This window comes from Lissotriton helveticus, chromosome 5_1 (genome assembly GCF_964261635.1).
Source record: "Lissotriton helveticus chromosome 5_1, aLisHel1.1, whole genome shotgun sequence".
In the NCBI taxonomy this organism is placed as follows: domain Eukaryota; kingdom Metazoa; phylum Chordata; class Amphibia; order Caudata; family Salamandridae; genus Lissotriton; species Lissotriton helveticus.
The window spans coordinates 1,736,498,724-1,736,511,500 of record NC_136065.1 but is presented as its reverse complement, the minus strand read 5'-3'; the positions used below and the strand labels follow the sequence as shown (position 1 = coordinate 1,736,511,500).

Sequence of the window (12,777 nt, the reverse complement as noted above, 5' to 3'; positions counted from 1 at the left end):
AAGAGATGGGTTTTAAGTGTTTTTTTTGAAAAGATTGAAATCCTGAGTAGCGCGTAGCGCCAGGGGAAGGGTGTTCCAAGCGATGGCTGCTTTAACGGCGATAGAATGACCACCAAGGCGGGTATGTTTAAAGCGAGGAACAGCCAGCAGATGTTGGGAAGTGGACCGTAGTGGACGGGTAGGTACATACCAGGCAAAGCGTTTCCTCAAGTACGCCGGCCCTAGACCATGGAAGGCTCCATGCGCAAAAGTAAGGGATTTAAACACGACCCCTTGCGCGACCGGGAGCCAATGCAGGCTGCGCAGATGCTGGCGGACGCTAGACTGCCGTGAGATGTTAAAGAGGAGTCTGGCCCCCGCGTTTTGTATGATTTGAAGGCGGTTGGTAAGGTATGCCGGAATACCAGAGAACAGGGTGTTCGCGTAATCGAGGCGAGAATGAATGAGCGCCCTTGCCACTGTTTCTTTAGATGTCCTTGTGTTGGACCCGGCCTCGTGGCGTGGTTCACCTCTGTCCCTCCACACCCTGTGAGCGTAGGCCTGTACCCCGAGTCCCCTGCGCAGCCTCCCCGTTAGTGTAGCCTGCACCCCGAGCCTGGTCGTCCTACCCCAGTTAAGACTAGATCCCCCTAGAACCTCGACCAGGCCTGCCTTTCCCGCTCCACGTCCGGCTCCGAGCGCCTAACATGGCATGCCCACAAGGTCCGGACGCCATCTTCCCTTCCCGACATCCCTGTCTCCCTGGGCCTAGCGTGACCCCGGCCCCAGCGAAACCCAGACTCCAAAGGCGCGCCAGTCCCGGATGGGGGGTAAAGAGCTCCCCGAGTGAGATAAGCCAGGGAGTTTCGATGGCACCTCCGGCCTCCCCTGAGGGGCTGGTATCTGTCACACCTTCGGCCCTCCCCTGTGGGCCAGTTTTGCTCGCACCTCTGGCCTCCCCGAGGGCTGGCTCCAGACCCGCTGGGCGTCTGGGAATTCCCGGACCCACCTTTCAAAGGGATCAAAGAGCCAACCGCCGGACCTCGCCAACGACCAGCCCCCAAGGCACGAGACCTCCACCGGCGAGGGTCCGGAGATCAAAGAGCAAAAGGACTATAACTGGGCCCGCCCGACAACTAGCGGGCAGTTGTATCTTGGACCTGAAGCCCTGCTGATCTGATCGCGGCTGACCCTAAGAAAACTCATCCCGAACCCCTGAGCCCTGCTGACGCGGCTCCCCCTTCGCCTCAAGGAACTGAACCACCAGAGCCCTGCTGACGCTGTCGCGGCTCGAGCTGAACTTGTAACCATAGGAGCCCTGCTGACGTTGTCGCGGCTCGACCTCTACGACCACCGGAGCCCTGCTGACGCTGTCGCGGCTCAAGCTGAACTTGTAACCATCGGAGCCCTGCTGACGCTGTCGCGGCTCTCACGAACTTCTCCAGATCGAGCCCTGCTGACCGCGTCGCGGCTCGAGGAGTACTCTGGTCCGGCTGGACAATCGAGACCACTATCACGACCGAGCCAACTCGACGGAGGTGAGGCAGCCAGTACGACCCTCATGCCGTACCCCCCGGCTCGAGGATTGAGAGCTGTGCGTAGGGTACGCCGCGTACTGACCCAGAGACTAAAAGACTGTCCCGCTTCCCCCTTCCTGAATCCTCCCAGACCTTGTGGTCCCTCGACCACTGTGTATATACGAGTGCTTCCTTCGTTTATTGCTTATATAAAGAACTTGTTACTAGAATCCAACGGTGTGGTGTCTGTTCATAGTGTGGTGTGAGCTCAGTGTGTACGATCCTAGACCCGAAGTCCTCCCCGGTGAGGACCTCACAACCAAGACTCGGCAAGTTCTGTGGAAGAGGTGGGACTTGGGGTGCCTGGGTGAACACAACATGGCCCTCGGAGATCGCCCTTCTAACACCTTGGCAACAGGGGAAAGAACATACGCAGAGCTTTCAGGGTGCCAAAGCACCCGCCGATGAGTTTTTTAATATGCTCGTCAAATTTTAGGTTTTCCCCATACCAAACTTCCAGGTTTTTTGCTGGTTTGCCAACAGCACTGGGGAACGGGACATCAGGTGGCCACAAGGATTCTCGAAAATTAGGGGGAAACTGCCCATAGAGAATAATTTCAGATTTATTTTCATTGCATTTCAATTGGGCAAGAGCGAGCCAAGTAAAAACTGAGGAGAGGCAGATCTGGACCAGAGAGGTGTCCAGATCCGTGCCCGGCCAGGTGAACAGCAGCTGCGTATCATCAGCGTAGGCAATTATTTTTGCCCCTAATTCTTCAGCCAGAAAAATCAGGGGGGTCAAATAGATATTGAACAGCAGTGGGCTTAATGTAGACCCCTGTGGTACCCCGGTAGAAAGCAACTGAAGAGGCATAGGGGGGCATCCACACCTGCTGAGTCCGGTTGGTCAGGAATGAGGGCAGCCACTCTAGTGCGGAGCCAGTAATACCAACGGATGCCAACTGAGAAATCAGCAGTTGCTGGGGCACCGTATTGAAAGCGGCAGAGAGGACCAACATATTCAGAACCGCTCTGCCGCTGGCGTCGAGCCACTCCCTGATGGCCTCAGAGATTTCCACCAGTGCTGACTCAGTGCTGTAAGCAGCACGGAACCCAGATTGAGCAGGATGGAGAGCATGAGAGTCTTCAACAAAAGCATCTAGCTGACGGAATGCAATTTTTTCAGATATTTTGGCCAACACTGGTAGCAGAAAAATAGGGCGGTAGTTGGCTGGAACATCCAAGTTTAATCCTGACTTTTTGAGAAGCGGCAGAAGTTTGGCCTGTTTCCAACAGTCGGGGACAGTAGCAGTCCTGAACGAGAGGCTAATAATCTCTGCGACCTCGGAGCAGACTACCTCCACCACTCCCCCTAAGACGCGGGCCGGGCAGGGGTCAGTAGGGGACCCAGACTTCATAGATTTGAGGACAGCTAAAGTAGTACAACATAATTACATCACCCATGAGAGTTAACATGAATCTGAATGTATACCTCTGTTTTCAACTGTCCTGATGCACTCCTTTACAAATTTCGGCACAGAGGTCTTCTCTCTTTCACAAAGTACATGTAAATGGCAGCCAAATACTTGATCTGAAATAATACAAAAAGAACACTTTAATTGACCCTGAATTGTGAATTACCGTTTGACCTAATAATGGATTCTTTCTACAATGTGGCTGATCTGCACCAGAGATTAAATATGCATTTATTTTATATTTGTAATCTGGCCCAATAGCAAGTGTTCAAATAGTAGTCTGGAGAACCGTCATAGTTAACAATTTCTGAACTGCAAAACCAACCATAGCCCTCTGGACAATGGAGAGAACGCCCATTTGTATTTCAAAATTGAACTACTGGGGCTAGTATCCCTGTTGGTAATACACAGTCCACACCCTCTATGGTATAAAAAAATAATGAAAAAAGGTCATTTTGTCCTAGAAGAGGACCTTATTGTGATAGAACACGTTTTGTAATGCCAAATACAAATATAGATCAGCTAAACCTCCTAAGAATCAGATCTTAACCTTTGCCCATGAAAAACTCTGCACACCAGGAAAAAAGAGATGAACAATGACTGCTAACATTCAGAGCATATGCTTGTCAGGCCTTGTATCAGCCACATTCAACATTAAGTACTTCTAACATTTTAGAAAAGGAAGAGTCTGAACTGATATTCCAAAAATCCCCTAACCCTTGGATGTGAAACCTTTCTTATATCTGCTTCCTCTCTGTTTGATAATGAATTAAAAAAAAATAAATCAAGTTCTTTCTTCTGCAGGTTCACAATGGTCTCTCCATAGCTAACACTATTGTTTACAGGCCAAACAACAGTCCAAACGTCCCACCTTTAATGTAGCCCTTGTCCCGCAAAGATTGTATGGTTGGCCTCCTTTGCAGAAATCTTTTTAGCTTATTTCGTACTTTGTTAGAATCCGTGCTGTCCATGGTCATATCGTTACTTTTTTGCCCCATTCCTAAAAAAATAAAATAAACAGAAATACATTTTTTTAAAGTTTCCAATGTGTAATGGTTGAAACTGGTGGAGCTTGTACGAAGCATTCAAAAGAAAGTAAGGATACAAGTAGTCATTTTTACATGAACGAGAGGGGGCACTTTGTTGGCTACATTTAGGTTTCAAGTGAATTCTTATCCAACACAAAGGATGAGAGGCTTTCCAGTGAACACACTATTCTATTTAACTGCATGCATTAATTGTTGAAGCTTTACCCAAAACCAGTCATCAGTACATAAGACTATCTCACAGTTAGTCCTAAAAAAGCAGACCCTTGTGAATATTGAAAGCATCCATATATATATGTATTTATATTGTATTTCTATGGTGAACTAGCCAAAAAGCAGCGGAGCACTGTACATGGTTAAAGACAAGCATAATGTCAACGAGGAAAAAGCGAGAAAGCTGGGCTGTGGCGAGTTAATACATTGTGATGTAGCTTTAAGGACGCGGGTCTTCAACTCCTTCCTAAATTGCAGTAGCGTTGGGGAGGTCCTGCAGGATACGGGACGTGGTACCCAATCCTGTGTGCATAAGTGGAAAAAGTCAGCTGACTTGTTTTTTCTTTTCTGCACATCTTAGTCGGCAATCTCATGGTGACCTGTATCTGGGTGTGCAGATCCACCACAGATGGTAAGACTGACTGTCTGCAAGATAAGCACTGGTGCTGGTAAAACATAGCTTTGTAAATGATGAAACTTTTCTCCATAGAGGAGGGCTGGCACGGGGAGACAATGGCGTTCCATCAGGATTGAGGTGTTATAATATTTCTCCAGGCACTGCATGAGATGTGCTGCAGCGTGCAGGATGCCCCTATGGAGTACCAGTGTGGAATCACAGAGGCCTGGAGTATAATATTACCACCACCCAGATTAAAAAGTAAGAGGGCTTTAACAGATGCTCTGCAGCCATTATCTGAAAGAAATGGGTTGTCTTTCTTTAGAAGAGAGAGCTGCTACCAGGCCATCTTTGTTTTTTCTGGCAATGGGTTCCTTGACGGTAGGTTAGTGTAAAGGATGAAGCCAAGTGACTTGGAATTCAGTTGGGCTCTGAAGCGGTCAAGGTTCATGGTATTCAAGCAGGCTTGTACTGTATCTTGACTGTTGTTCTGGGGAACTAGCTGTAATTCTGTCTTGGATGGGATAAGCTTCAGGTAGATGGTTGACATTGAGGCCTGGATGATGAGAAACTGTGGCCCAACTCACAGACAAGTAACCAACAAGAGAAAATGCTTTAAGAAGTAATTTCTTCCGAAGAACTAAATGAAAATACACATATTTTGTTCGGATACATGTCATTGTAATTTTGTTCTAACTGGGTTTACTGTTGCATTTTACAAATAGAAGCTTGGCGCTTGAGCAACCCACACATCTGAAAGAAACACACCCAGAGACAATCTGCCCAGCACAACCCTCTTCGATTCAGGAGTACTTTCTAGCCAAGTCGTCAGCAGAAAACCTCTTCTGAAAAGATACAAAATTCAAAGAAATGGTTGCCTTGCATGTGGTTCATTTGTGTATGCACTGGAAACATTTTGAGAGAACTTGACTACCACCTGGGGAACTGGCTAATATAAAAAAAAACTGTTGACACTGTGCCACATTATAAAAATATTAGGAGAGAAACAGAATATTCATCTTGCATTCCGTTTTATAAAGGTCAGTCAACAGTCAAAGGGAAATTAGTTTGTGCCAGATACGTTATTGGCTCTTCACCAGCATAACTACTCTTTGATACTATACATACCAATTCCTGTCTAGGTGCTCACAGAGCCAACATACTTTTTCATAAAGAAAATTATCGTAGAGCGGGTCCTTTTAAGGCACTCTAGAAGTTAAGTACCACTAAGAGTGTTCACCTGTTTGTTTGCAATATCTGAAAAAACCTTTACACAGACCACAAGTGTCAATTCTCTTTTGTATGATGGATTTTGCCATATATTATTATATAATAATGCATCATTGATTTAGCACATTGACATACTGGGGTGGACAGAAAACGGTGATACATGAGGAATCTGAAGCGTCCTGTACCTGGTGCTTTTTTGTCCTTTTCCTTTTCCTCTTTGTCTTTGTTAGTTCCTTCTATTCTCTCATTGGGACTAGGCTCCTGGGGATGGTCACTGTGTTCCGTTGTAGTGTCTAAAGACTAAAAGCATAATGGATGTTACATAACAAACAATATGGACAAAGTAGACACATAGCAACAGGGAAGAGAACTGCAGATTTAGGGTTAAAGATCAATCACGGCTGCTCAGGGTAAAGAATATTGTTGGTGCACAGAAGTTGTAGTTTGCAATCTGAAGTTAATGACAGTTCCCAGGTACACTTACCAAGAGACCTTCCCAATTTCCTTGAGAAATAATCTCTCTTTAAAAATAAAGTTAGGATAAATCAATACCACTTATGCTATAATTCCAAAAACAGAAAAAAGTAGTCGTCAGTGTATAGGTCTTTTTTTAAAGCCCCATAAGTCTTCTAGAACGAGGTCAAACAGAAGGCATTTTGAGCTGATGTCACTTGGATGTAGAGATGGTAATACATGAAGGGTAAAAAAAATTTTTTTTACGACTTCTAGTGGTCACCTCCAGGTTCAGAGTATCTGCAGCAGATTGTCCTCGGGGTCACCTACACAATGGCTTCTGAGAAGAAGGAAACGAGGGAATACATAGTTTGCCAACATGGTTGCTAAATGTTTCACAAGATTTGTGGATCGTTCTGCTCATGGAGAGGGAAAGCTGACGATTTAAAGAGCACTGCAAGTCTCTGATCTGACCTGTGCCTGGAAAAGTTATAATTCTAGTTTGTATAATCATGTATTTGCCTTATTCATTAACACCTTCAGCGCTACCGCGTTTACCTGCCCTGCGCTGAGAAAGGAGTAAATGGCTTGTTTGTGACAAAGCCAGCTCGTCATGAGCGCAGGGCAGGTAACGCCCATGACGAGCTGGCTTTGTCATTAGCGTCGAAGTGGTTAAGTGCTTACCTATCCGAAGAGTTCATGGTATTAATACAGGTTGGGTGCAGAAAGGCCCAGGTGTAGTAGTAGAAGAGAAAACGTTGGTCTGTGACAGTTAAGGATAATTGGCATTGTATTTTGGCCAGAAAACAGAACACTGTCTCCACTCCCAAGAGTCCAAATCTGACTGGCACTCAAAGGACAGGCGACTGGCCTAGGAAAGGGAATTTATATGTATGTAATGCACCATAGGTCTGCTCACACGCAGGGGTGATTACGTTTCCAGGGTGAACTACAAAAATGCCCTCACTGACTGATGTAACTGACATCCGAATGCTATAATATAGTGGTCACGTGTGGTCAAGTAAATGGGACAATAAAAGTGAGTTGATTTGAAGAATCAAGGAAAAGATTCAACGCCAAACTGGCTGGATGTGGCGATCTGCAAAACAACAATTTAGGAGAGGGTGAAAAAAGTGGAACTTATCTAATAAAAGCTAAATTATTTGGCAGGAGAGGAAAACAATGTTGATGCCAGGAAGATGGAAAGAAAAATGTTGTAATATCGCTTCTACATGGAACAGTGTCTATTTTCAGGAAGGATTCCATGGGGTTATATTGCATCAATTAATTAATTTAACATTAAAGTCAGGAGAACGATATTGTAGAAAATAATATCGGGATCCTATTTTCTCTCGTTTTGGACAATAATACTATTTAGTTTAACTCTTCAATTAATGTAGCTTTTATTGTTCAGAGCAGTGTTTCTCCTTCGACTGATATGAAGTTTTGTTTATTTTTTATAACCATTTAGGGTGGAAGACTCTGATATCCCCTTTTACTTTTTTTGTTTAAGTCTGGCCTAGCAATAGCGTTAGCAGTTTCACACATCATGTTTTCCAAAATATTCATGATAAACAACAGATATACATAAATACAATGGATTTCAGAGAGCCCGCTGTGTTCATTGGTCGATTCAAGTGATATTCATATTTTGCATCTGCCCACCACAGAATACAGCATGGAGCAGCGGTCCAGCACTCTTCATCCATAAGCTGTTTTGCCCTGTGAGTGATGGCATTTGCATGTGCACAGCAGCATGAAAAGGAGTGCACAGCAGCATGAAAAGGAGTGCACTTCAGTGGAAGAGTTGGCTTGTCTGGCCTGCTGGGCACTCATTTTTTGCCATCAGTTGAATTTTTTTAGTTTTACAAATAGAACATTGCACGCTTGTTTTTTGGTACTACATTTCTGCACATTAATAGTACTGTCATCCTGCCAGATTGAAACCAGCTTAGAACAAATGAAAATGGCGGTCACACTGCGCACCTTTTATTAATTCCAGGGGGTAGCTAGGGGGAGGAGGGGGGCAGTCCGCCCCGGGCAGCACTATTTTGGGGGCGGCAGCTGCACGGCACTATTGGCCCGTGTCGGCGGTCTTTATCATTTATTTGGGGACAGTAGTATCAGTGTCCCCAATTAAATTATAAAGGCGGCCGTCATGGGCCACCAGTGCCGCGCGTCCCCCGCCCGACACTAGTGATGTGCATTTCTTTAAATTACGTATTCGTATTCTATTGTATTGTATTACAATACAATACAATGCAATTACAATACGTAAGTGAAGTGCAAGTGCGACGGGTGACATTGCACAGGGTGACACTGCACGAGTGTGACACTGTGCACTGTCCCGCCCCCACCCTCCGTCTAATCCGCTGCCTGACACTGCAGGAGTGAGACTGCACACTGGTTACACTACACGGTGGTGACTGCATAGTGAACGACACTGTCACTGCCAGAGGACAAATAACACAGCACAGCGCTGGCAGTGTACTGGGATGAGGGTGACTGTTCCGTGGTGACACAGGACTGAGGGAACACTGCACGGAGGTGACACTGCGGGGGCGCCGTACTGCACCGACAGTGCACTTTGCTAACGGAACGGGCCCTGACATTGTACGGGGTCACACGCTGCATGCTGTTCATACTGCACGGGTGTGACACCTTGGAATTTGGCACTTCACTGGGGTGACACAGCACGCAGTGGGGGCCGTAGGACCTCGCTGCCGTCCTAGGATTTCCAAGTTACGGTTACCGAGTTTTCTTAGCAAAAAACATCCGGAGACAAACTGACAGTCACTGCACAGTGTCACCGGGCAGCAGGCCGGACACGTGCCTTGACATGGAGCACTCAATGCCTGTTCCATTCCCCACTGTTCAAGAGGTGCCAATGATTTTCTTGTATGAACCTATGCCCGGAGCAGGCTGGGACGGGAACGCGCCCCTAACAACACAGTCAGGGCCGTCAATCTTGTAGCGCGTGTAAGTGCTACCAATGACGGCCTTGGGCATAATATTTTACCAGCCCCCGCGCCGTGCTGAAAATACAGCAGTTGGGCGCGCGTCACCAGGATGCACTCTCATCGTGAGTGGAGTCGAGTCTCGGGAGTGCTGGGCAATTTGCAGCAGAACCAACCCCTATGATAGGGGCCCTGCCACCACTGTGTAATGCACACAACCGACGAGAGACTGAGGTAAGCTGGTCGACTGCCCTAGCCCTAAGGCTACATCCTCTTAAACATGTTGCTTACCTTTCCCGTGCTCTGTTTCGTTTGAATGAAATAATTCAGTTCCAATTCAACATGCTACCCTCAGTGCATTCCTGCTTCTGTGACCTGTGAGCATTTGTTTTCGAATACAGTGAACAGTGGACTCAACTATTGAACTGACCTGCACAGCAGAATGTGAAATCTATCTATCCCAATTAGTTTCCAACATTGTGTTGCATTTAATGGAAGATGTGTTGTAAATACTAAAACATTAGGTGCGAAACTTTGAAGGATACTGCAAACCACACGTGGTTGAGTATTCACCTTGGAGTACTCCACAGGTGCCAGACTATACCCAGAACACTTTTCTCAATAGGAGTGGTGCCCTGAGTCATAAGGCAAAAGCAGTGTGGGCTTTCTCTAAGTCACTAGGCCTTGTGTGAAATCAACTTCTATATATCAATAATCAGCTGGAGGTTTTTGGCGCGATGGAGCCAAGCTACACGTTTAACTCCACTGGGCTCCAGAGCAAATACGTACTTTTCCCCCAGCAACCCCCCTGCTACCTGCCATGGGAGGCAATCTGAGGGATAGCCCCGGGCGCCAGAAGCTCTAGCAATGCCACTGATTCATTCATTTATTTTAGTTTTTCTTTCTTTTGCCATACCCTTGCCTGGGCAGACTGCATTGCTTATAAACCTCCTGGAATATGCACCCACTCAGCCGTGTATTTCGTGGTGAACCCAGTGGGAGCACAGCAGAAAGAACATATAGAATTATGGATGGTAACAGTGAATCATGGGGATGTTTTTCACCGACGGGTTTTGAGTGACATCACATAGACAACAAGAGTGAAGCTCAATTGGTTTATGATTTCATTCAGAACATCGAGGTGAAAAACATCCCTGTAAATCCCATTTGTACCCATCTACAATTTTATGTTATGTATGGTCCTTAAAGTCATCTGCCCTTGCCTTAAGCTACTATGCAGCGGTTGAGGAGTGACATATATAACATTGCAGCTGTTATGTATCCCTGTCCCAAATTTAGAGAAAAAACGTACCTGCCATCCTTGACCAATCCCCGCCACCTTCCCTGTGTTCCTTTCTTCAGTAAGGCCTGTCCGCCTGTGCTGGAAGGCCTTTATGACATCACAACAGTGGGTATACAATTTAGTTATCAACTGTTGCTATGTCATAGCAGTGGGTTATGAGACTCAGAAACAACTGAAATACATGATACTGGCGCTCTATAAAAGTCAGGCATTACATAACTCTCCTCCATTACCTGCTTGCATGCTCATGCTCTCTCTCTAGTCACTGACACACTGTCCGCTTATAGTACCAGGAACACATTATGAAGACTTCTGCTTTTGGAAGCGAATAGCCTGTGCAGCCGGTCTTCCAACGCATGTGATTTCCTATTACTTTTAATTTATAGAACCCATTTAAAATATATGGCTGAATAACATCCACTGTTGTAAACTTGATACCAGTATTGAAATTAGTATCAAGGGGCTCATTAGGATGGAGGATTTTCCGCAGCCTCCGGGCCGGCGGAAGCCACCGCCGGCCCGGAGGATGCGGGAAATCCTCTGCGGACCCACCAAAGACCCACTGCCACATTAGGATGGCTGGTAGGTCCTGGTTTCAGTCCGCCGCTTTTCCGCCGCGGTTGACTTACAACCGCGGCGGAAAAGCTGTAACATGGCTGGCGGTGTCTATCAGACACCGCCAGCCATATTAGGATAGTGTAAAAGAGATGCTTTTCCACTGCAGCTTTTCCGCCGTGGAAAAGCATACAGACTTTGACTTCGGGGGCCCGTTGCGGGCCCCCTGGGTGAAGGGGGGGTGGGGGTGCACATGGGGAGTACCCATGGTACCCCCCTGCATTTGTATGCAGAAATCATCAGGCACCGCGCGGTGCCTGCCGCTTTCTGCATACAAATGCAATGTATGCATTTTTAACATTGCGGCGGGTGCAGCTTGAAGCTGCACCCGCAGCAATGTTAAAGATAGAGGATGTGACCGCCACCCTGGCGGTCACATCCTAATGTTCACGGAGGGAACGCCGCTGCCCATGCGGACGTTCCCTCCTACTCTGGGGTCGCGGACAGACTCAAGTCCGCCCGCGATCCTAATGAGCCCCTATATTTCTTGTATGCATGTAAAACTACTACATGTCCAAAAAATCAATTTCCTTTGTGCCTCGATAGGATGAAACAGCTGTTGCTTGAGTACTGCTAGCCAGGAGGGAAAGTTCTGAATTTAACTCAATGTTTCTTTAAGTCATCTGCTCAGCCCTTAATCCTTTCCTTGGGCTCCCTAATAGATGGCAAGTGGCAGTTGGACTTGGTATGTGCAAATGGTAGTCATAACAGATGTCTGCTGACGTGAGCATTTATAGCCATATCGAAATGCAGTTTATTGTAACAAATGCAAGGCTGAGCAGAAAAGTCCCCAATTTACTGCTGTATATCAGTCATGTCTTTATATTTTGCCTCTGTACTGTTATCCAGCCCTGGCTGATACAGTAACTGATATTAAAACATCAGTACATCTTGTATGTTTCTGCTTCCAACTTCAGGAAACACCTAGGAAGCGGCAATGAAGGGTTTCTAAGGCAAAGTGGCCGAAAATAATTGGAAAAACATTTTTTGGTCTGGCGTTAGACAAGACCTTTTGATTTTAATAACATATGTAGAATGTACTTACAGGGAGGGGCTTTAAGCTACCTTTCTTCATCCATTGGCCTGTTGTGTCATTCACATTTTGCTTCTGCTCACTACAGCACACAGCACGGGGCAGTGGGTCAGCCTACTTAAGCCACGGGTTAGCTTCACTTTGAGTGCCTGCATTTTGCTCTCTCACAAGGAGCACGTCCGCACACAAACTAGTTCCTTTCAGTGCCAACGTTTTTGGTATTACTTTATAATTACTTTAGTGTAGCCTTTATGTTTAGAGCCTGCTGTCATAGCAGGACGCTTCTGATGCACATTCCATCTTTATCAGATCCCATCTCTTGCCAATGGTGTTAAAAATTCCATTTCAAGTGTTTTCCTTTACTGATTACTGCAATTTCACAGCATTAAAAAAAACAGATTTTGTCCATTTGAAACTGTATTACGTTATCCTCGTTTTTCCTTTCTTTCTTGTGCATCCTTTCTTAGGTCAGTTAGCCAAGACCTTGTGATTTTGCTAAATTTACGTGCAAAACATAGTTACTTAAAGGTGTTTCAGCCAGCCTTCATTCATTAGTCTG

The 12,777-nt window shown here is 46.2% G+C and overlaps 1 protein-coding gene across 7 annotated transcripts in view; it reads right to left on the bottom strand.

Annotated features, from left to right (window-relative positions):
- The window catches only part of ARHGAP27 (Rho GTPase activating protein 27), a 627,637-nt gene that overhangs the window by 34,687 nt on the left and 580,173 nt on the right, over positions 1-12,777 (bottom strand). For all 7 annotated transcript variants that reach the window (XM_078645012.1, XM_078645013.1, XM_078645010.1 and 4 more), the window contains 3 exons: positions 6,043-6,157; positions 3,843-3,971; positions 2,989-3,087 (listed from right to left, as the gene is read on the bottom strand). In XM_078645012.1, the coding sequence (XP_078501138.1) occupies positions 2,989-3,087; positions 3,843-3,971; positions 6,043-6,157 (343 nt within the window). The remainder of the gene's footprint in view (positions 1-2,988; positions 3,088-3,842; positions 3,972-6,042; positions 6,158-12,777) is intronic.